The sequence below is a fragment of the Hippopotamus amphibius genome, chromosome 17 (genome assembly GCF_030028045.1).
Source record: "Hippopotamus amphibius kiboko isolate mHipAmp2 chromosome 17, mHipAmp2.hap2, whole genome shotgun sequence".
NCBI lineage: Eukaryota > Metazoa > Chordata > Mammalia > Artiodactyla > Hippopotamidae > Hippopotamus > Hippopotamus amphibius.
This window is the reverse complement of record NC_080202.1, coordinates 43,801,575-43,824,108: the sequence shown is the minus strand read 5'-3', so window position 1 is coordinate 43,824,108 and position 22,534 is coordinate 43,801,575. Positions and strand designations below refer to the sequence as shown.

The 22,534-nt window shown below is 36.9% G+C and overlaps 1 protein-coding gene across 1 annotated transcript in view; it reads left to right on the top strand.

Annotated features, from left to right (window-relative positions):
* The first annotated feature begins 142 nt into the window (after nt 1–142).
* Nucleotides 143–22,534, top strand: part of LOC130839599 (EF-hand calcium-binding domain-containing protein 13-like) — a 171,078-nt gene continuing 148,686 nt past the window's right edge. Inside the window, 6 exon segments of the mRNA XM_057713837.1 lie at nt 143–172; nt 940–946; nt 3,660–3,813; nt 12,695–12,848; nt 15,000–15,100; nt 15,886–15,968. Coding sequence (XP_057569820.1) covers nt 143–172; nt 940–946; nt 3,660–3,813; nt 12,695–12,848; nt 15,000–15,100; nt 15,886–15,968 — 529 coding nt within the window.

Below are 22,534 nucleotides of genomic sequence, written 5' to 3'. Positions count from 1 at the left end.
ATTACTTATGTCTTCTAAACAGGGATATGATTTTTTCTTTTTCTTTTTTTTGTCAGGAAATCATTTTGTGCTACTCTTCATTCACACTTGTTCATCAAGTTCTTTGAGTCCTCAAGGGCAGAATTTACCTCTAAACAGAAAGATGGAAACTAAAGTACATTTATTTTGCCAGGTATTTTTCAAAACAGTTTTTAAAGATTCCTTCCTTTCCTTTGTTAAAAAATTAGTTTACTTTACCTCACATTTCATAATCAGTAAGCAGATTCATAGCAACATAGTCATACGATCTTGCTTAATAACTGAGGTGACTTTTGAACTCTTTTAGTGGAAGGGACAAGGACAATTTTTCAGGAGACCAAAGAATTTAAATCTACCTGAGAGGTTGTAGACAGCGTAATGAATAACATGGCAGTCTACCCAAAAGACAATTCAAAATATACCAAGTTTCTTTAGCCTTCTTATGTGTGATTCAGGGGATATTCTTATCTATTGGTCAGTATCGTGTCAATAAAATTGGACTTTAGTATAATCCTTATTCAAAAGGATTATTGTAAGGGAGGAAAGACACTTTTGAAATAGGAGGAGAGGGGACTATTGAAATAGGGAGAACACTGTGACCATAAGATCTGCAGGCATCTCCAAGGGTTAGGCAAGAAGGGGTTTATTTTCTTTTTCTTTTTTTAATTTAATTTTATTATTATTTAAAAAAATTTATTTTATATTGAAGTACAGTTGATTAACAATGTTGTGTTTGTTTCAGGTGTACAGCAAAGTGAGGTTAAAAGGGTTTTCTTTTATAGAGAGGAGTAAACAAGGCTAGGAAGAACTGGATATGGGGAAATGGGATGACAGAGTGGCATGATCAGATAAATAGATTAGAGAATATTTTACTGAGAAGCTAGCCTATTCTCTGGAGGGGTTGCATGCTGATTGGCTCAGGCTGAGGGTGGGCCAAAGTTCGGGGGCTTGGAGGAAGGAGAGAAGCTTAACCAAAGCTTGGTTAATAAGCATTTTGTCCTAATTCATTGGTGAGGGTAAAACCCCACCATTAGTTCAACTAATCCCTTATGAGGCAAAGAAAGGAAAATTTGAAGGTGTTTGGCTTTGTCATAGGTAAACAAGAGGGTTCTGTGGTGAGTCTTATCTAAATCATTTGAGGAAGGGTGGTTCTTTGCAGTTAGCCATTATCCAGAACACAAAAGAGTGAGGGAATTCTTCTAAATTTCACTGTTTTTCAGGAACACAAGGCTCAGGTAAAATTTAACGTTGTCAGTTGAGAGTCTTAATCTTTTAAATTTATTCTTTTAGTGGATCTGGTGCCAGCAAATAAGACATATACCTATACTGTAACCCAAAAAACGATTTCAGGTCTTCTTGCTAAGTAGCTTCCGTACTCGTGTGTGTGTGTGTGTGTATGTGTGTGTATATATATATATATACACATATTAACCTGTTCCATCTTGTTATACATAATACTTTATTGATTGTACCCTTATAAACTGATTTTGAAGATGAACTCTTAAATATTAAAAAAATTAACAGTATTAAAATATCATACCAGTTTATTTCCTGAAACTATATAGTTTGTATTTTTACAGATGGTTCACCTTTAAATGTAGGTGAACCTTTTCTGTGTTGTTAAAGTTTCCCTTTTCTGTGTTGTTAAAGTTTCTACTTACTGTTTGTTTCTGTTCATCTGGCCTTTAATAACAGGTTTTTGTGCCCATGTGTCTTTTTTGACCCCCTTCTTTTTTTTTAATGGTTTTGATTTGGGGTCATTTTTCTTAACCTCTCTACTAATCCTTTCATCATTTGTAATAAACATCTCATCAGGGCAGCAAATTAGATTGCCTTTTGGAAACAAGCTTTTAAAGGTGTGCCAGAGTCACTGAAATAGTTCTCTTAATTTCCATCTCATATGGAAATGGAGGTTCTCTCTAAAGTTTAATGGCAATCTGCATTATAAATTGCCTGTGTAATCTGTTCAGGGATTAAAAACTAATGTACCTTTGATCAACTGGATGCAATCCAAACTGCAAACTTCCATATTTCAAGAAAGAGAATATATCGAACTTCATTCCTCTTTTTCTAAACATGTTAATTGCTTTTGGGGTCTAGTTTTGTTTTTTGGCTTTTTTGTTGGGGGGGGTTGTCTTTTTAGAAGGAATATAGCTTTTTTAAAAATAGACTTTATTTTAAGAGCAATTTTAGATTCACAGCAAAATTGATTGGATAGTACAGAGTTCCTATATACCCCATGCCCCACAGCCTCCTCCACTATCAATACCCTTCATCACTCTGCTATGTTTATTATAATTGATGAACCTGTATTGACACATCATTATCACCCAAAGTCCATAGTTTATATTAGAGTTGACTCTTGATGTTGTACATTCTGTGGGTTTGGACAAATGTGTGATAACATGTAGCCACTGTTAAAATGTTATATAGAATAGTTTCACTGCCCTAAAATCCTCTGTGCTCTCCCTATTCATTTTTTCTCACCACCCCGCCCCCTCCCCCACTAGCAACCACTGATCTTTTTATTGTCTCCATAGTTTTGCCTTTTCCAGAATGTCATATAGTTGGAATCATACAGTATGTAGCTTTTACAAATTGGCTGCTTTCACTGAGAAGTATGCATTTAAGTTTCCTCCATGTATTTTCATGGCTTGATAGCTCATTTCTTTTCAGCACTGAATAGTATTCCGTGGTCTGAATGTATCACAGTTTATTTATCCCTTGATGTACTGAAGAACCTCTTGGTTTTTTATGTTTTGGCAATTATGAATAAAGTTATAAACGTCTGTGTGTTCAGGTTTTTATGTGAATATATGTTTTCAACTCCCTTTGGGTAAACATGGAGAAGTGCGATTGCTGTATTGTATGGTAAGAGTATGTTTAGTTTTGTAAGAGACTGTCAAATTGTCTTTCAAAATAGCTATACTGTTTTACTTTCCTACCAGCAATGAATAAGAGCTCCTCTTGCTTCACATTCTTGTCAGCATTTGGTGTTGTCTGTGTCTTGGATTTTGGCCATTCTGATAGATGTGTAGTGGTATCTTGATGTTTTAATGTGTAATTCTCTAATGACATGATGTTGAACATTTTTTCATGTGCTTGTTTGCTATCTGTGTATCTTCTTTGGTGAGGTGTCTGTTAAGATCTTTTGTCCATTTTTTAATTGGGTTGTTCTTTTTCTTTTTGTTGAGCCTTAAGGGTTCTTTGTATAGTTTTTAATACACAAAATAAAAATACTTTGAATATAGTCCCTTAGCAGATATGTCTTTTGCAAATATTTTCTCCCAGTCTATGAGTTGTCTTCTCATCTGCTTGACAGTGTCTTTGACAAAGCGAAAGTTTTTAATTAATGAAGTTTAATGGTGCCTTAAGAACTAGATTTAAGTGTTAGATACATTCATGAATGCTGTGCATTTGTAGGTGCATAATGCACTAAGGAAAGTTGGAGTCACTTAGAATATATACCTAATCCAGACTAATGCATTAACTAACTCTTTTCAACAAAAATTTTTTTGGTAGCACCTTTTTAGAGAGAATATTGATCTAAAATGAATGATTTGACCCAGAATGTCATATTTAACTTATGTGTGCAAAGAGAACATGACTGATTGTGGCTTTTGATTGCTTCCTGGGGGAAGAAAATACTGATTTATCAGATGATGGCTATAATTCTTTTGCAAGTGACTTGCCATCAAGAAATATTGACAGCAAGAAATACATCAAGTTTTCTAAAACAACAGAGAAGAGCATTTCACCTGAAGTTAGGGGTTTGAGTCCAGAACACACAAAAAAGTAAGTTAAACTGTGAACTTACTTAATTGAATTATACTTTTGCCAGTTTAAGAGAACCAAAAATGTGACTCATGTGTTTTCATAATGTACTGAGTATAGAGGATCATGCATATTGGTGGCCATTCTTTTAGGAGCATGGTTTTAATTCCTAGATAGCCATTCTCATATTTTTCTCACTTCTCTCACAGCCATGTAGAAGCCTATAAGCTATCAAAGGCTTCCAGTTATAAGAGAGTCATCATCCATATGTCTGTTTGTCCTTTTTTTTTTTTTTGACAAATAAAATGATAATTTATTTAAATGTACAAGGTGGTGATTTGGTGTATGTATTCATTGTGAAATGGTTACCACCATCGATGTAACACGTTTACATCATCATCATTATTATTATTATTTTGGTGAGAACACAAGTTCTACTCAGCAAATTTCAGTTATGCAATACAGGATTATTAACTATAGTCACCTTGTGACTTAGTTTTTTTTAAAATCACATGTAAGTGATATCCTATAGTATTTGTCTTACTCTGTTTGACTGATTTCACTTTGCAAAATTGCATAGTGCCATCAAGGTCAATCCACGTTATTCCCTTCTTTCTCATGCTAAATAGTATTGTATTCCATTGTATACATTTACTACATCTTCTTTAACTATTCACCTGTTGACAGACACATATAGTTTCCACATCTTGGCTATTATGAATAATGCTGCAATGAGCGTAGGGGTGCAAATATCTCTTTGAGATCCTGTTTTCATTTCCTTTGGATATATACCCAGAAGTGGAATTCCTGGGTATGTATGTAGTTCTGTTTTTAATTATTTTGAGGAACCTCTCCATACTGTTTTCTATGGTGACTGTACCAACTTATATTCCTACCAAGAGTGAACAAGAGTTTTCATTTCTCCACATTTTTGCCAGCGCTTGTTATATCCTGTCTTCTTGGTGATAGCTGTTCTAACAGGCATGACATGATCTCTCACAGTGATTTTGATTTTGATTTCCCTGATGACGGGTGATGTTGAGCACCTTTTCATGTGCTTTTAGGTCATTGGTATGTCTTCTTTGGAGAAATGTCTATTCAGGTCCTTTACCCATTTTTAATTGGGTTAGTTCTTTATTTGCTGTTGGGTTGTATGAGTTGCTTGTATATTTTGAACATGAACTCATCAGACATATGGTTTGCCAGTATTTTCTCTCATTCCCTAGGTTACCTTTTCATGTTGCTAATAGTTTTCTTTGCTGAGGAGAAATTTTTTAGTTTGATATAGTCCCACTTGTTTATTTTTGCTTCTTTTGCCTTTGCTTCTGGTGTCAATTAAAAAATCATTGCTGGGCTACCCTGGTGGTTCAGTGGTTCAGAATCCACCTGCCAATGCAGGGGACATGGGTTTGAGCCCTGGGCCGGGAAGATCCCACATGCCATGGAGCAACTGAGCCCGTGTGCCACAACTACTGAGCCTGTGCTCTAGTGCCCATGAGCCACAACTGCTGAGCCCATGTGCCCTACTGAAGCCTGTGCGCCTAGAGCCTGTGCTCCGCAACAAGAGAAGCCACTGCACTGAGAAGCGCATGCACCACAACAGAGAATAGCCCCCGCTCATTGCAAGTAGAGAAAGCCTGTGGGCAGCAACAAAGACCCAACACAGCCAATAAATAAATAAATAAATAAATTTATTAAAAAAAATCATTGCTAAGACTGATATCAAAGATATTTGTTTTCTTCTAGGCGTTTTATGGTTTCTTTATCAAGATTATTTTAGATCTTTGAGGTGTTTTGTGGTTCCATACAAATTTTAGGATTGTTTTATTTCTGTGAAAAATGCCATTGGAATTTGGATGGGGATTGCATCAAATCCATAGTTCACTTTAGGTATTATGGACATTTTAACAATATGAATACTTCCAAACCATGAACACAGAATATCTTGCCATTTATTTGTGCCTTGTTCAGTATCTTTCTCCATGTTTTATAGTTTTCAGTGTACAGATCTTTCACTTCCTTGTTTAAATTTATTCCTAAGTATTTTATTCCTTTTGATGATACTGTAAATGGGATTGTTTTCTTAATTTCCCTTTCTGATAGTTTATTGTTAGTGAATAGAAATGCAACTGATTTTTGTGTATTGATTTTGTATTTTGCAACTTTACTGAATGTGTTTGTTATAACAGTTTTTTGGTAGAGTCTTTAAGGTTTTCTGTATATAAGATCACACCATCTGGAAACAGACAATTTAAGTTTCTTTTCTCATTTGAATGTCTTTTTTTTCCCTTGCCTAATTGCTCTGGCTAGGACTTCCAGTACTATGTTGAATAAAAGTGGTGAGAGTGGGCACCCTTGTCTTGTTTCTGATCTTAGAGCCAAAGCTTTCACCTTTTCACTGTTTATTTTGATGTTAGCTCTTGGCTTGTCATATATGGCCTTTATTATCTTCAGGTACCTTCCTTCTATACCCACTTTGTTGAGAGTTTTTATCATGAGTGAATGTTGAATTTTGTCAAATTCCTTTTCAGCATCCATCAAGATAATAATGTAATTTTTATCCTTCATTTTATTAATGTGGTTGTGTCAGGAAAAACCTAAGTTCTCTGCCTGTTTTTCTCCTTTACTCTCATACTACTACCATGCTCATACTTCTGACACCAGATGTGTGGGTTTTCCCCACACCAAGAAATTCTGTGACACCAGCTACAATTTAACTCAATTCTGACACTATCTACCTGGAGATAGTGCCAGATCCCACAGGTTAAGGGTTCAGATCTATGAGACTGCCCAAACCCCCAATTCATCTTCCAATCTCAAGTGGTAGGTCCTCAGGTTACTTCTGTCTGACTTGGCTACAAATCAGAGGTTCCTGTTACTCCTCCTCAGATTTGATTAATTTCTAGAATGGCTCACAGAGCTCAGGGAAACACTCAAAGTTACCAGTTTATTAAAAAACATGATAGGAAAAAGACAAGGGTGCCCACTCTCACCATTATTCTTCAACATAGTTGTGGAAGTTTTAGCCACAGCAATCAGAGAAGAAAAAGAAATAAAAGGAATCCAAATTGGAAAAGAAGAAGTCAAATTGTCACTCTTTGCAGATGACATGATATTATACATAGAAAACCCTGAAGACTCTACCAGACAACTGCTAGCACTGATTGATGAATTTAGTAAAGTAGCAGGATACAAAATTAATGCGCAGAAATCTCTTGCATTCCTATACACTAAAAACAAAAGAGCAGAAAGAGAAATTAAGGAAACTCTCCCATTTACCACTGCAACAAAAAGAATAAAATACCTAGGAATAAACCTGCCTAAGGAGGCAAAAGACCTGTATGCAGAAAACTGTAAGATACTGATGAAAGAAATCAAAGATGATCCAAACAGATGGAGGGACATACCACGTTCTTGGATTGGAAGAACCAACATTGTGAAAATGACTATCCTACCCAAAACAATTTACAGATTCAACGCAATCCCGATCAAATTACCAATGGCATTTTTCACAGAACTAGAATAAGAAATCTTATGATTTGTATGGAAACGCAAAAGACCCCGAATAGCCAAAGCAATCTTGAGAAGGAAAGATGTATTTGGTGGAATTAGGCTTCCTGACTTCAAACTATACTACAAGGCCACAGTGATCAAGACAGTATGGTACTGGCACAAAAATAGAAAGGAAGATCAATGGAATAGAATAGAGAACCCAGAGGTAAACCCACACACATATGGGTACCTTATCTTTGATAAAGGAGGTAAGAATATACAATGGAAAAAAGACAGCCTCGTCAATAAGTGGTGCTGGGAAAATTGGACAGCTACATGTAAAAGAATGAAATTAGAACACTTCCTAACACCATACACAAAAAGAAACTCAACATGGATTAAAGACCTAAATGTAAGGCCAAACACTGTAAAACTCCTAGAGGAAAACACAGGCAGAACACTCTATGACATCCATCAAAGCAACCTCCTTTTTGACCCACCTCCTAGAATCATGGAAATAAAATCAAGAATCAACAAACGGGACCTCATGAAACTTAAAAGCTTTTGTACAGCGAAAGAAACCATAAACAAGACGACAACCCTCAGAATGGCAGAAAATACTTGCCAACAAAGCAACGGACAAAGGATTAATCTCCAAAACATGCAAGCAGCTCACGCAGCTTAATACCAAAAAAGCAAATAACCCAATCCACAAATGGGCGGAAGACCTAAATAGACATTTCTCCAGAGAAGACATGCAGATGGCCAACAAACACATGAAAAGATGCTCAACATCACTAATCATCAGAGAAATGCAAGTCAAAGCCACAATGAGGTATCACCTCACACCGATCAGAATGGCCATCATCAAAAAATCTAGAAATGATAAATATTGGAGAGGGTGTGGAGAAAAGGGAACTCTCCTGCACTGTTGGTGGGAATGTAAGTTGGTATAGCCACTATGGAAAACAGTTTGGAGATTCCTTAAAAAACTACAAATAGAACTACCATATGACCCAGTAATCCCACTACTGGGCATATACCCTGAGAAAACCATAATCCAAGAAGAAACATGTACCATAATGTTTATTGCAGCACTATTTACAATAGCCAGGAAGTGGAAGCAACCTAAATGCCCATCAACAGATGAATGGATAAAGAAGATGTGGCACAGATATACAATGGAATATTACTCAGCTATAAAAAGGGATGAGATGGAGCTATATGTAATGAGGTGGATAGACCTAGAGTCTGTCATACAGAGTGAAGTAAGCCAGAAAGAGAAAAACAAATACTGTATGCTAACTCATATATATGGAATCTAAACAAAAAAAAAGGTACTGATGAACCCAGTGACAGGGCAAGAATAAGGATGCAGATGCAGAGAATGGACTGGAGGACACGGGATTGGGGGGGAGGTGCAAAGGGGAATCTAGGATGAAGTGAGAGAGTAGCATAGACATATTTCCACTACCAACTGTAAAATAGATAGCCAGTGGGAAGTTGCTGTATAATAAAGGGAGATCAACTCGATGATGGGTGATGCCTTAGAGGGCCAGGACAGGGAGGGTGGGAGGGAGACATGGGAGGGAGGGCATATGGGGATATATGTATAAATACAGCTGATTCACTTTGGTGTACCTCAAAAGCTGGTACAAAAGTGTAAGGCAATTATATTCCAATAAAGAGCTAAAAAAAAAAAAAAAAAAAAGCCAGTGACAGGTCCACTATGCCATAGTTGGACTTTCTGATATAAAAACATGTTCTCTTTGTTTTATAAAAAAAAAACAAAACAAAAGATGTTAGAAGATATAAAAGAACAGGCAGATGAAGAGATACATTGGGAGAGGTCTGGGAGGCTCTGAGATGCAGGAGCTTCTGTCCTCTTGGAGTTGTTGCATCACCATCAACAACAATATGTTCAACAACCTAGAAGCTCTCCAGAGAGGGTAAAGGGACTGGAAATGGAGTTAATAATTAATCATGCCTGCATGGGGAAGCCTCTATAAAAAATTGCAGTCTCATGGGGTTCAGAGATCTTTCAGGTTGGTGAACACATCTACATACTAGGAGGGTAATGCACCCTAACTCCACGGGGACATAATTTCTTGCACCTGGGATCGTCCAAGACCTCCCCTTATATATCTCTTCATCTGGCTGTGCATCTGTATCTCTTTTCATAACTTTTAATACACTGGTAAGTATAAGTAGTTGTTCTGAGTTCTGTGAGTCACTCTAGCAAAATAATCAAACCCAAGGAGGCGCTTGTGGGAACCTCTGATTTATAGCCAATTGGTCAGAAGCACAGATGACAAACTGTGCTTGCAGCTGACATCTGAGGTGGGGTGGGGCAGTCTTCTGGCACTGAGCCCTTACACTGTGGCATCTAAAAGTATCTCCAGGTAGATAGCGTCAGAATTGAGTTAAATTGTAGGATGTCCAGCTGCTGGTGCAGAGAATTGCTTGATGGGGGCAAACTCCACACGTATCTGGTGTCATATGTGAGTGTGGTTGTAGTATGAGGGTAAACGAGAAACAGAAGGAAGACTGGGTTTTTCCCTGCATAGTTGTGTATCACATTTATTGGTTACCTATGTTGAACCATCCTTGCATCCTGGGAATAAATTCCACTTGATCATGGTATATGATCCTTTTAATGTACCGTTGAGTTTGGTTTGCTAATATTTTTGAGAGTTTTTGCATCTGTGTTTATCAGGAATATTAGCCTGATGTTCTTGTCTTGTGGTGTCCTTGTCTGGCTTTGGTATTGGTAATGCTGTCCTCATAAAATGAATTTAGAAGTGTTCCCTCCTCTTCGGTTTTTTTTTTTTTTTTTTTCCGGCACACGGGCTTAGTTGCTCCGCGGCATGTGGGATCTTCCTGGAGCTGGGATCGAACCCGTGACCTCTGCATTGGCAGGCAGACTCTCAACCACTGCGCCACCTAGGAAGCCCCTCTCCAGTTTTTGAGAAGAGTTTGAGAAGGATTGGCATTAATTCTTCTTTAAATCTTTAATAGAATGCACCAATGAGGCTATCTGATTCTGGACTTTGTTGAGAGGTTTTTTGATTACTGATGAAATCTCCTTACTATTAATTGGTCTGTTCAGATTTTGTACTTCTTGGTGATGCAGTCTTGGTAGGCTGTATGTTTTTAGGAATTTATCCATTTCTTCTAAGTTATCTAATTTGTTGGTATATAATTGTTCATAGTAGTTTCTTATGATATTTAGTATTTCTCTGTTATCAGTTGTAATGTCTCCTCTTTCATTTGTAATTTTACTTATTTGAGTTATCAGCCCCCACCCCATTTTGCTTTTAATGTCACAGTTTACATCTTCTTGTATTGTGTACCTATTAACAAATTGTTGTTGTTATAGTTATTGTTAATACTTTTGTCTTTTAACCTTTATATTAGAGTTTTATGTGATTTACCTACCACCATTACAATATTAGAGTATTTACCAGTAAAGGTAAATATAGACTCAATCTAGTCATTTTTTTTATGTATCACCTAAGCAGTCCTTGCATAGCAGGTTACTCTAAAAGGAAGGGACCATTTCTGCTAAAGAGCTTTTAGTTTTACATACAAGGAAAAACAAGGTGTTACTTCTAAAGTGCTAAGTTATAGCCCAGTTGATGTGGGTTCTGGGTAGGAACAAATCTGTGGGGTATTGCCATAGTGATCCTCAATTTGTCTGTGTGTTAGAATCACCTGGGTATCTTTAAAAAATTCCAAATATCAGCTCAGTCCCCCAAATAGTTAAATCACAATTTTGTGGGATGGGACACAGGAATCAGCATTTTCTGAAGCTCTCAAGGGTTTCCAGTGTGCAGACAAGTTTGGGATCTAGTTTACTTCAGAATCATTCCTAGTCTACAGGATCCCAGAGCACAAAATAATTTCAGGGTTATCCTTGAAATTTAGGTCTACCCTGGGTTACTTGAAGCAAAGTATGAAATTTCCAAGCGATCTTCTTTTTCAAATTTATTTCAGACTTACTGTATTGGTCTCATTGTATAGTTTATGGAATGTTTGTGTTAGAAAAGTTCTTGGCAGTCCAATAAGAAGAGGAGGGAAAAGAAGCATAAAAAGAGAAAAGCAAGAAATAAGAAAGCAGGATAATTGTTAAAAAGCAGTTCAGAGTCTACCCCAGACTTTAAAGTACCACTTCTTGTTAAAAGGAACCATTTCTCTGGAGAAATGACTGATTGCAGGTCTGGGAAAGGAAGTGTACAGATGAGCCTGGAGCATCTTGTCTTGAGACTGCTACTAGGGATACATCAAGAGCCCACGTGAAGAGGCTCTGACCCCTTCCCACCCCACATGAGAAAATTAGGGTATCAATAAAGATAATAATTGCAGGGAAAGAAAATGAATTTAATATATTTAAATCAATGGGTTCAAAATGATATAAAAATTATTTTCACTGTTGAAGCTTACAGGTGAGCCAAGTCATTGTTATGAAAAGTGATAAATAAAGGAAAAGAATGAAGCAATTATCCTGCCTTTCTATATGAACTGAATCAAAGGACAAGCAAATAGTACATAAGAGGAAGTTTCTCTTTATGGAAATATTCTAATTAATGAGTGAAGAAGGAATGATAGATTTAGAATATAACCATCCTGCAGATCCTTATGATTTACTAAATGTAGTTATTATGTATTAGTAGCTCCTAATATCACAAATACAGAGCCACTTGGACATTATATGCCTCCTGATGGGAAAACACCACCACCTATATGGTTTTGAACTGCCCCACCCCCACACCCCAGAAGTAGAATGTTAATCTGATCGAGTCTTTAGACTCCTGCAAACTTGGCGATACAATCAGCAAAATGTAGACAGTGAAACTATAGGACAACCGGTAATGATGACGATAGTGTTGATGATGGTGATGATAAAAAGACTTGGAGGAAGAACCTATAGGAGAAAAGAGATCTAAAAGACATATCCACCAACTGTAATGTGGGGACCTTATTGAATCCTGATGTAAAGTGTTAAAAAATTTTGACATTTATGAGGAAGTTGGAAATTTGAACACAGGTTGTGTGTTTGATGATACTAAGAAATTATTGTGTTTTTTGGTGTCATAACTGTTTTAAGTGTTTTTTAAAAGGAAAAAACACCTGTAGAAATGCATGTTAAAATCCTTGCACATGAAATAATATGATACTGGAATTTGCTTTAAAGTAATAAGGAATGAGAGCAGGGATAAGAATATAGATAAAATAAGATTGTCCATTATTGAAGCTGGGTGATGGGTCATTACTGAAACATGGGGAGATCATCACATTATTCTGTCCAATTTTGTCTGTGTTTGAAAATTTCCATAAATAAAAGACAAAAAGAAGAAGAATCAAGAAAAAAGACAATTCAGGAATTATTCCAGTTTTCTGTATGATTTAGGGATGAATCATCAATGTTCCTATTTGGAGAAGAAAAATCCTCTGATTTTTCGGGAGGAAAAAAAGTCAGGAGAAAGAAGAGTTTACAAGTACAATTGCATACTAAAAGGAATGAGGTAAATAAAGATCTGGGGATATTTTTGCTTACAAGTGTTGTCTTTAGCCCTTTTTCCATTTAATTTTAGTCCAAGTATTGAAATGTCACAATCTTAAATATTTCTTCTTCTTCTTCCCCTTTCCCTTGCTCGTCCTGCACCTTCTCCTCTTCCTTCTCCTCCTCCTTAAAAAAAGAAAGAAAAGAACATGGAACCCTTTCAGAAGAATATGAATTTTTTTCCCTTCTTTCTCCATTAGACCAGTATTTTTATTATTATGCCCTCTGTTAACATTTCTGCTGTTGTAACAATGACTCTAGGCATTCCTTGGCTTTTGGCAGCATGACTTCAGTCTTGGCCTCCATCTTGCTCTTCATATGGCCTTCTGCCCTGTGTCTATAGTTCAAGCTTCCCTACACTTTTCTCTTATAAACATATTATTGCATATCTCATCTTGAGATCTTTAACTTGATTACATCTGCAAAGACCATTTCACCAAATAAGGTCACATTCATAGGTTCCAGGGATTAGGATATGGACATCTCTTTTGGTGGGGTTATACAACCTACTACATTCACTATATGATATACTTAATTATGTGTTCCTTTGTTTTGATATCTGAGAATACATGTCTTTCTTCAATTCTGGAAAATTCTAATCCATTATCTTTTAGAGTATTTCCCCTCTCTCAATCTCTTTATTATGTCCTTCTGAATCTTCTATTAGATGTATGTTAGACCTTATCATTCTGTTTTCAGTGTTCTTTAACATTGCTTCATATTTTTCACCTTTTTCTCTCTATTTTGTTCTGGGTAATTTCTTTCATCTACTTTCTAGTTTACTTTTTCTTTTTCCAGCTGAATATAGTCTTCTATAAACTATAATTTTCAATAGATAGTTTAACCTATCTATTGAAATTTAATTTCAGTGTTTATATATTTTACTCCTTGAAGTTTTATTTAGTTCTTAAAATCTGCCTTATGTCATGTTATTTGCTCATGTCCCATAGTTATTTCAAGATTGATACCTGATAAATCTAATATATGAAGTCCTTGGGGGATCTAAATCTTCTGTTTGTTGTTTTGGCTGATTCTCACTCATAAACTCATATTAACTGATGTCCTTGGGTGCCTTATACTTTTTATTCATTCTTTCATGTATTATTGATCTAAATCTGTAGGAATCTCATGGGGAGTCTGGGTTTAGAGAGTCCTCTTCCAAGAGAATTTGAATTTGCTTCTGCCATGCACTTCAGAGGTGTTATAAATATGGGATCACTTTAATGAATTTTTGGTTTCAATTTTGGGGCCCATATATTTAGTGTAGATTTGAATTCTAAACTCATGTGTGGGTAGAGCTAAGGCTGTAACTAATGAAGAGGAGTACTCTTTCTTTTCTCTCTCTTTCTTCTTTTCCAACCTGGAGCTGAGACAAAGACAGATTTTACTCTGCATACTCCTTCTGTTGAGGGGTACAATTTTTTTCCAGCCTACTCTTGCTGAGAACATTACTTTTTAATTTTGGCTCTGTGTGGGATCTCAGTACCAATTCCTGTTAATCTTGTATGGCTTGAGAGTTCTATCTACATCCTGCATGGTCTTTAAAAGTCAAGGCTGTAGGTTCCATAGAGCCATGTAAAACTGAAGACATCTATAATTCAGTTCTCATTTTCTAAAGTGATACTTGTCTATCTGTCTAGCTGCTTGCCACTTTTGAGTCATGTTTATACATGCAATGTTAATCTTTTATCAGTGTTTATGATAATTTTATTAATCATAAGAATAAAGCAAAATTACCTGTATTATTTAAATAACTGTGTTGATTCTCCACATTATTTTACTCATATAGTGCAAATCTATATATGTAGCCTAGAGTTTGATAGTCTTGTCTTCACCATACCATAGATTTGCTCTCCTTTGTAAAATACATTACTATAAATTGACACAGTATTAATTAGGAGGTAAGTTGCATACTTAAGAAAAATGTGGCTTTATAAGAGAATATGGTGTAGTTTATTTAAAATTCTAGTGTATATAAACTGTTATTTAATTATAAAAGCAATTTTACATTAGAAGCATAGCTAAGTGAGGAGCCTAGATATGATTAAGTATCTTTTAAGGGGTTTATTGTCCAAGAATGCTGGTTTACGAATGTGATCTGAGGCACGAACATTCTTGTATTTGGCTCTAGATTGCATCTTCGTCTGTGAAGGAGAAGATGACTAGAAAAGAAAGCTCTTTCTGCAAGTTGCCAAGTCAGTACAACGTTCACAAGACATTATCACCCCTTGGTACATCTTCCTCAGTTATTCGGTATTTAAACCATTGTATTCTCTTCTTTAAATGTTGGATTCAGATTTAGGATTTTCCTTCAAGATTCATCTATCCCGTCTACAGAAAGTACGCCAAATAGTTTGTGCTAACTAAGAGACTCTGCTTTTAGGAAGGATGGTGTGGCGCTAAGAGCACAGCAGGTGGAATTGAAAGACTTAGAGTTGAGTCCTGATTGACGTCACATCCTGGCTTAGGCTCTTGTACAATTCACTTTATGTTTCTGGGCCTCAGTTTCCACATCTATATAAGAATCTTATACTAGATGGACCTTGAAATTTCTTCCAACTTTAACATTCTATGATTTCAGTTATTTTCATGTTATGTAATCATATTAATCATATTTTAAAGATGTTTTTATTAACAGGTTATGGGATCTGAGATTGGCTGTTTAAAGATAATTCTTGTTTATCTTATTGTAATAACTTTCTGTAAAATTTATTGTAAGTTGAATTAGGAGTAGGAAAAATCGGACCATAGCCAAAGGATAGTGGGTCATGGGCACTGCTTACTGACTAAGGTAAATCTGCTCTGTAGAGAGATACCTAAAAGAAACAAGGTGGGAATTCTAGGGTGAAGAGTACGTAATTGATTATCACTTGGACAGTTCTTTAAGAAAGGTTCTCATGGAGTATGAGAGACTGGAGAATCTCAGGCTAAACTTTAATGGCAAAATATTACATATGACAAGGTGACATAAATGTTTTGTGGATGTTTTGTTTTTACTTTTGCTTTCCTGCTTTCTAATGTGGCCGTTTCTTTGACAGGAAAGATGAAAGGCTTTCTAACCTTTATGAGACGTTATATGATGAAACACCTGAAGGACACTTTTACTCACAAGAATTAAGTGGTAATAATAGGTTCCAGAATTTCTTGAATAAATTTCCTGATTGTGTGCTTTTTAGGAATTGTTTCCGTAGTTAGTGTCTCTTTGTTTATTGCTGATGAGTTATCAAGCTAATATTACATAATATGGCAAATGGATGCTGTAAATAAGCATAAGTAATTTAATTCATAAATATCTTTGGTTGCATTGGTAAGATAGACAAAGTATATATGTTTACTCTAGTTCAAATTTTGGGGGGAAAAGTCTGGATATTACATATGATGACTAAACTAGTAAGTTCTGATATTATTGGAATCTAGTCCTTGGTACCTTAATGTTAAGGCGCATAGTACCCATCACTTCTTCACACTGAGCTCTCACATATCTTGGGGCTCTCTTTTATATATATATATATTTATTTATTTATTTATTTTCCTCCTTTATATTTACGGAGTCATTCGGCATATTTTTCCTATTTTAACTCTGGTTATTGTATTAGGCATCTCTCCCACTCCCCCAGTTTTATTGAGATATAATTGACATACAGCACTGTATAAGTTCAAGGTGTACAGTGTAATGACTTGACTTACATATGTTGTGAAGTGATTAACACAAAAAGTTTAGTTAACATCCATCATCTAATATAGATACAAATTTTTTTTCCCTTGTGATGAGAACTCTTGGGATTGGCTCTCTAAACAACTTTAAAATATACCATACAGTAGTATTAACTTTAGTCATCATGTTGTACCTCCACAGTACTCATTTATTTTATAATGGGAAGTTTGTACCTTTTGACCACCTCCATATAATTTACCCACTCCCCACTCTCCAACTCTGGTAGCCACAAATCTGACCTCTTTTTTTATGAGTTATGTTTGTTTTTTTTAGATTTCATGTATAAGTGAGATCATACAGTATTGTCTTTCTCAGTCTGGCTTATTTCACCAGCATAATGCCCTCAAGGTTCACCCATGTTGTCATGAATGACACAGTTTTCTCCTTTTTTAATGACCAAATAATATTCTATTGTATATAATTATACACTCTGCTTTTTCTTTATCTGTTCATCCTTAGATGGACACTTAAAGTTATTTCCATGTCTTGGCTATTGTAAATAAAACTTCTCTGAACATGGGGGTGCAGATATCTCATTGATGTACTGTTTTCATTTCCTTCAGATTTATACCTGGAAGTGAAATTGCTGGATTATATGGTAGTTCTGTTTTTAATTTTTTTGAGGGACCTCTCCATACTGTTTTCTGTAGTAACTGCACCAATTTACATTCTCACCAACAGCGTACAAGGGTTCCCTTTTCTCCACATTCTTGACACTTGTTATCTCTTGTCTTCTTGATGATAGCCATTCTAACAGGTGTGAGGTGATACCTCATTGTCGTTTCGATTTGCTTTTCCCTAATGGTGAGTGATATTGAGCAGCTTTTCATTCATATGTCTTCTTTGGAAAAATGTCTATTCAGGTCTTTTGTGCATTTTTTAAACTGGATTTTTTTTTTTTGGCTATTGATTTGTATTTCTTTATATATTTTGGATATTAGTCCCTTATCAGGTTAATGATTTGCAATTTTTTTCTCATTCCATAGTTAGTCTTTTCATTTTGTTGATTGTTTCTTTTGCTCTGCAGAAACATTTTAGTTTGATGTACTCCCACTGTTTATTTTTCTGTTTTGTTGCTTATGTTTTAGGTGTCATATAGAAAAAAATCATTGCCAAGACCCACATCAAGGATCTTTTTTCCTGTTTTCTTCTAGAAGTTTTATGGTTTCTGGTCTTACATTTAAGCCTTTAATCCATTTTGAGTTAGTTTTTGTGAGTGGTGTGAAGTAGGGGGTCTAATTTCCTCTTATTACCTGTGAATATCCAATTTTCCCAGCAACATTTATTGAAGAGACTGTCTTTTTTCCATGATTATTCTTGATTTCCTTTCCAAATATTTATTGACTGTATATATATATGGGTTTATTTCTGGTCTCTCAATTCTGTTCCACTAGTCTATATGTGTGTTGTTATTGCCAGTAGCATACTGTTCTCATTACTGTATCTTTGTAATATAGTTTGAAAATAAGGACTGCCATGCCTCAAGTTTGTTGTTCTGTCTTAGGATTTCTTTGGCTATTTGGAGTCTTCCATGGTTACGTATGGATTAAAAATGTTTTTCTATTTCTGTGAAAAATGTCATTAGAATTTTGACAGGGATTGCATTGAGTCTATAGATGGCTTTAGGTAGTGTGGACCTTTTAACAATATTAATTCTTCTAACATATGGACATGGGATACTTTGTGTCTTCTTTGATTTTTTTTTAATCCATGTTTTGTAGTTTTCAGTGTAGAGATCTTTCAACTCCTCAGCTAAATTTATTCCTAAGTACATTATTATTTTGATGCTATTGTAAGTGAGGGTGCTTTCTTCATTTCTTTTCTAGATAATTTGTTGTATTGTATAGAAATGTTACTGACTTTTGTATGTTAGTTTTGTATCCTGATAGTTTATAGAATTGATTGATTAGATCTAACAGTTTTTTTGATGAAGTCTTTAGAATTTTAAAATCATATCTGCAAAGAGACAATATTTTTTTATAAATTTATTTATGTATTTATGTATGTATGTATGTATTTATTTATGTAATTGGCTGTGTTGGGTCTTTTTTTTTTGCTGTGCACAGGCTTTCTTTTAGTTGCAGTGAGTGGGGGCTACTCTTTGTTGTGGTGTGCAGGCTCCTCATTGTAGTGGCTTCTCTTGTTGTGGAGCACAGGCTCTAGGCGCGTGGGCGTGGGCTTAAGTAGTTGCAGCACATGGGCTCAATAGTTGTGACTCACGGGCTCTAAAGCACAGGCTCAGTAGTTGTGGTGCATGGGCTTAGTTGCTCCGCGGCATGTGGGAACTTCCTGAAGCAGGGATCGAACCTGTGTCCGCTGCATTGGCAGGCGAATTCTTAACCACTGCGCCACCTAGGAAGCCCTGTTATTTTTATGCTTTTTAATGATGGCCATTCTGCCTGGTGTGAGGTAATACCTCATTGTAGTTTTTTATTTATTTATTTATTTATTTATTTATTTATTTATTTATTTATTTATTTTATTGGCTGTGTTGAGTCTTCGTTGCTGCACATGGGCTTTCTCTAGTTGCAGTGAGTGGGGGCTACTCTTCATTTTGTGGTGCGTGGGCTTCTCATTGCAGTGGTCTCTCTTGTTGCAGAGCACAGGCTCTAGGCACGTGGGCTTCAGTAGTTGCGGCACATGGGCTCAATAGTTGATGTTCACGGGCTCTAGAGCACAGGCTCAATAGTTGTGGCACACGGGCTTAGTTGCTTCGTGGCATGTGGTATCTTCCTGGGGCAGGGATCGAACCCGTGTGCCCTGCATTGGCAGGCGGATTCTTACCTACTGTGCCACCTAGGAAGTCCCCTCATTGTAGTTTTGATTTGCTTTTCTCTAGTAATTAGCAATGTTGAGCATCTTTTCACGTGCTTATTGGCCACCTGTACGTCTTCTCTGGGGAAGTGCCTATTTTTTATAGGCATTTTTATATCTTCTTTCCATTTTTTGATTGGGTTGTTTGTTTTTTTGTTATTGAGCTGTATGAGCTGTTTGTATATTTTGGAAATTAAGCCCTTGTTGGTCTCATCTTTGCAAATATTTTCTCCCAGTCCATAGGTTGTCTTTTTGTTTTGTTTATGGTTTCCTTTGCTGTGCAAAAGCTTATAAGGTTGATTAGGTCCCATTTGTTTATTTTTGCTTGTATTTCTATTGCCTTGGGATACTGACCTAAGAAAACATTGCTATGATTTATGTCAGTGAATGTTTTGCCTATGTTCTCAAAAAGACAATTTAAAACCTTTCCTTCCAAATCTGATGCCTTTCTGGAGGACAGGTTTCCTGGGTATAGAATTCTTGCTTAACAGTTTTTTTTTTTTTTTCTTATATATTTTGAATATGTCATCACATTCTCTCCCTGTCTAAAAAGTTTCTGTTGAAAAATCTGCCTATGGTTTTATGGGATTCTCTTACCTCTTTTCTCTTGTTGCATTCAAAATTTTTTCTTTGTTTTTGATTTTTGACAATTTAATTATAAAGTATCTTGGTGTAGCCTTATTTGGGTTCAACCTATTTTGGAATCTTTTAGTTCTCATGGATCTGAATGTCCATTTCTTTCCCCAGGTTTGGGATGTTTTCAGCCATTATTGCTTTAAATATACTTTCTGCTCCTTTCTCTTTCTCTTCTTTTTCTGGAATTCCTGTAATGCAGATATCATTCCTTTTGATTGTTTCCTATAAGTTCCATAGGCTTTCTTTACTCTTTTTTCCTCTTTTTTTAAAAATTTCTCTGCCTGGATTATTTTATTTTATTTTTATTTATTAAAAAAATATGTATATATATTTATTTATTCTGCACCAGTTCTCAGTTGTGGCATGTGGGATCTTCATTGCAGCATGTTTAGTTGCAGCATGCGGGATCTAGTTCTCAGACCAGTGATCAAACCCAGGCCCCTGCATTGGGAGCATGAAGTCTTACCCACTGGGCCATCAGGGAAGTCCCCTCTGCCTGGATAATTTTAACTGTCCTTTCTTCTAGGTCATTGATTCTTTCTTCTGCATGGTTGAGTCTGCTTTTGAAGCTCTCTATCGAATTTTCCAGTTCAGTCATTGTATTTTTCAGTTCTAGGATTTCTGTTTTTGTTTGTTTGTTTGTTTTGTTTTTTATGTTTTCTGTTTCTTTGTCGAACTTCTCATTTTGTTCATGCATTGTTTTTAAAATTTTGTTTAGCTGTTTGTGTGTTCTTGCAGCTCACTAAACTTTAAGAGGATTATTCTGACTTCTTTGACTGACACTTAACAGATCTCCATTTGTTTAGGGTCAGTTATTGAAACTAGTAGTTTCATTTGGTGGTGTTATATTTACCTCATTTTTCATTATCCTTTATGTTAGTATCTGTGCATTTGAGTAAGTGGCCTCCTTTTCAAAACATTACTGGTTTGCTTTGGCAGAGACAGTTTTTCACTAGTCAGCTTGGTTTCTGTTTCTGGGTGTGTTAACTGGTAATGTCCTTGGGAAGGTGGGTCTTCCTATCCAGGTCTATTTTGGGGCTAGGCCACTGCCTGTGCTCTAAGATTGGAGAGGGGATGCCACTGGTTGAGAACAGTTGACTAGGACTGCTGGCTTTGTTCCCTATCTAAGTGAGGCTGTAGAGTAGGTTTTGTGGTTGCCTGGGTTCTGTGGTCAGTCTTCCTAGACAGTCAGGACTAGGTACTATACTCAGCAGTAGGCAGGGCTTATGAATTAACTTCCCAGCTTTGCAGGGCAGTAGAACTGGTCCCAAGGCATGCACTGTTCATTGTTTGGGGATCTGAATCAGGCTAGACTGTGCACTGAATTTCTTGGCCAGATGCCTCAATTTTGCCCTGCAGACAGGGAAAGCCCTGGGCTGTGCTATCTGTTCAAATGCAAAAAGGGCTGTAGGATGGACTGTGCAGCACCCCATGTACTCTGGTTAAGTCCGCTGGTTGGGCAAGCTGAAGACTGTGTTCAGCAGTGGGTGGGACCATGAATTAGTTTCCCTGCATAGGCAGGGCACTGTATAGGCCCTAAGGCATGCAAGGTTTGTTTGGGCATCAAATTAGGCAGAACTATGCAGCAAGTTTCCTAGCCTGATGATCTACCATCCTAACTCTGCAGAGAGGTAGGGCCACTGGCTGGGTTCTCCATTCAAGTGCCATTGTAATTGGAGTTGCAAGATGAGGTATACAGATTCTCAAGAGTTCTGGTTAGGTTTCTTGGTCAAATTGGACTGGAGGCTTCATGCAACTTTAGGTGAGGCTATAAATTACCTTCCCTGCCTGGCTGGGGCTACAGAATAGGCCCCAGGGCTGTCAGAGGTGTTTGTTTGGGAATCAAATCAGACAGACCTCTGCGCTAAGCTCCCTGGACAGACAGGGCCACCATCTTGGCTCTGCAGATGCAGAGCTGCTGGTTGGGTTTTTTGCTCAAGTGTCACTGTAATAGGGGCTGCAGGGTGGGCTACTGAGATTTGCGGGAGCTCTGGTTAGGTTTCCTAGTTAATAGGATTGGAGGCTATATTCAGCAGAGCAGACCCCAAGGCTGGCAAGACTTTTGTTTGGGGAGCTAAGCAGGCGGATCTGTGCACCGTGCACAGATGGCATTGCTAGCTTGTTTCTGCAAAGAGGCGAACCCACTGGCTGGGCTATCTGCTCAAGTACTGCTGGGCTAAGCCATTTGCCAAGTGTTCAGGCCAGGCTTCCTGGTCAGATATGGACAGAAGCTACACTCAGCAGTGGGCGGGGCTATGGATTACTTCCTTTCCCTGGGTAGAACAGGAGAACCAGCTCCAAGGCTGGAAAGGCTTTCTGTTTGTGGTTGTGATTCAAGCTGACCTGTGCCCCAAGTTCCCTGGCCAAGTGGGGCAGTGACTTTTCTCTGTGGATGATTAGCTCTGCCTACCAGACTCTCCATTTGAGGATTGATGGACTACATACCTTCCCAGGTGTTTTGGCCAGGTGTTCTGGTCAGGCAGAACCAGGAGCTACACTCATCATTGAGTGGGGCTGTGAAT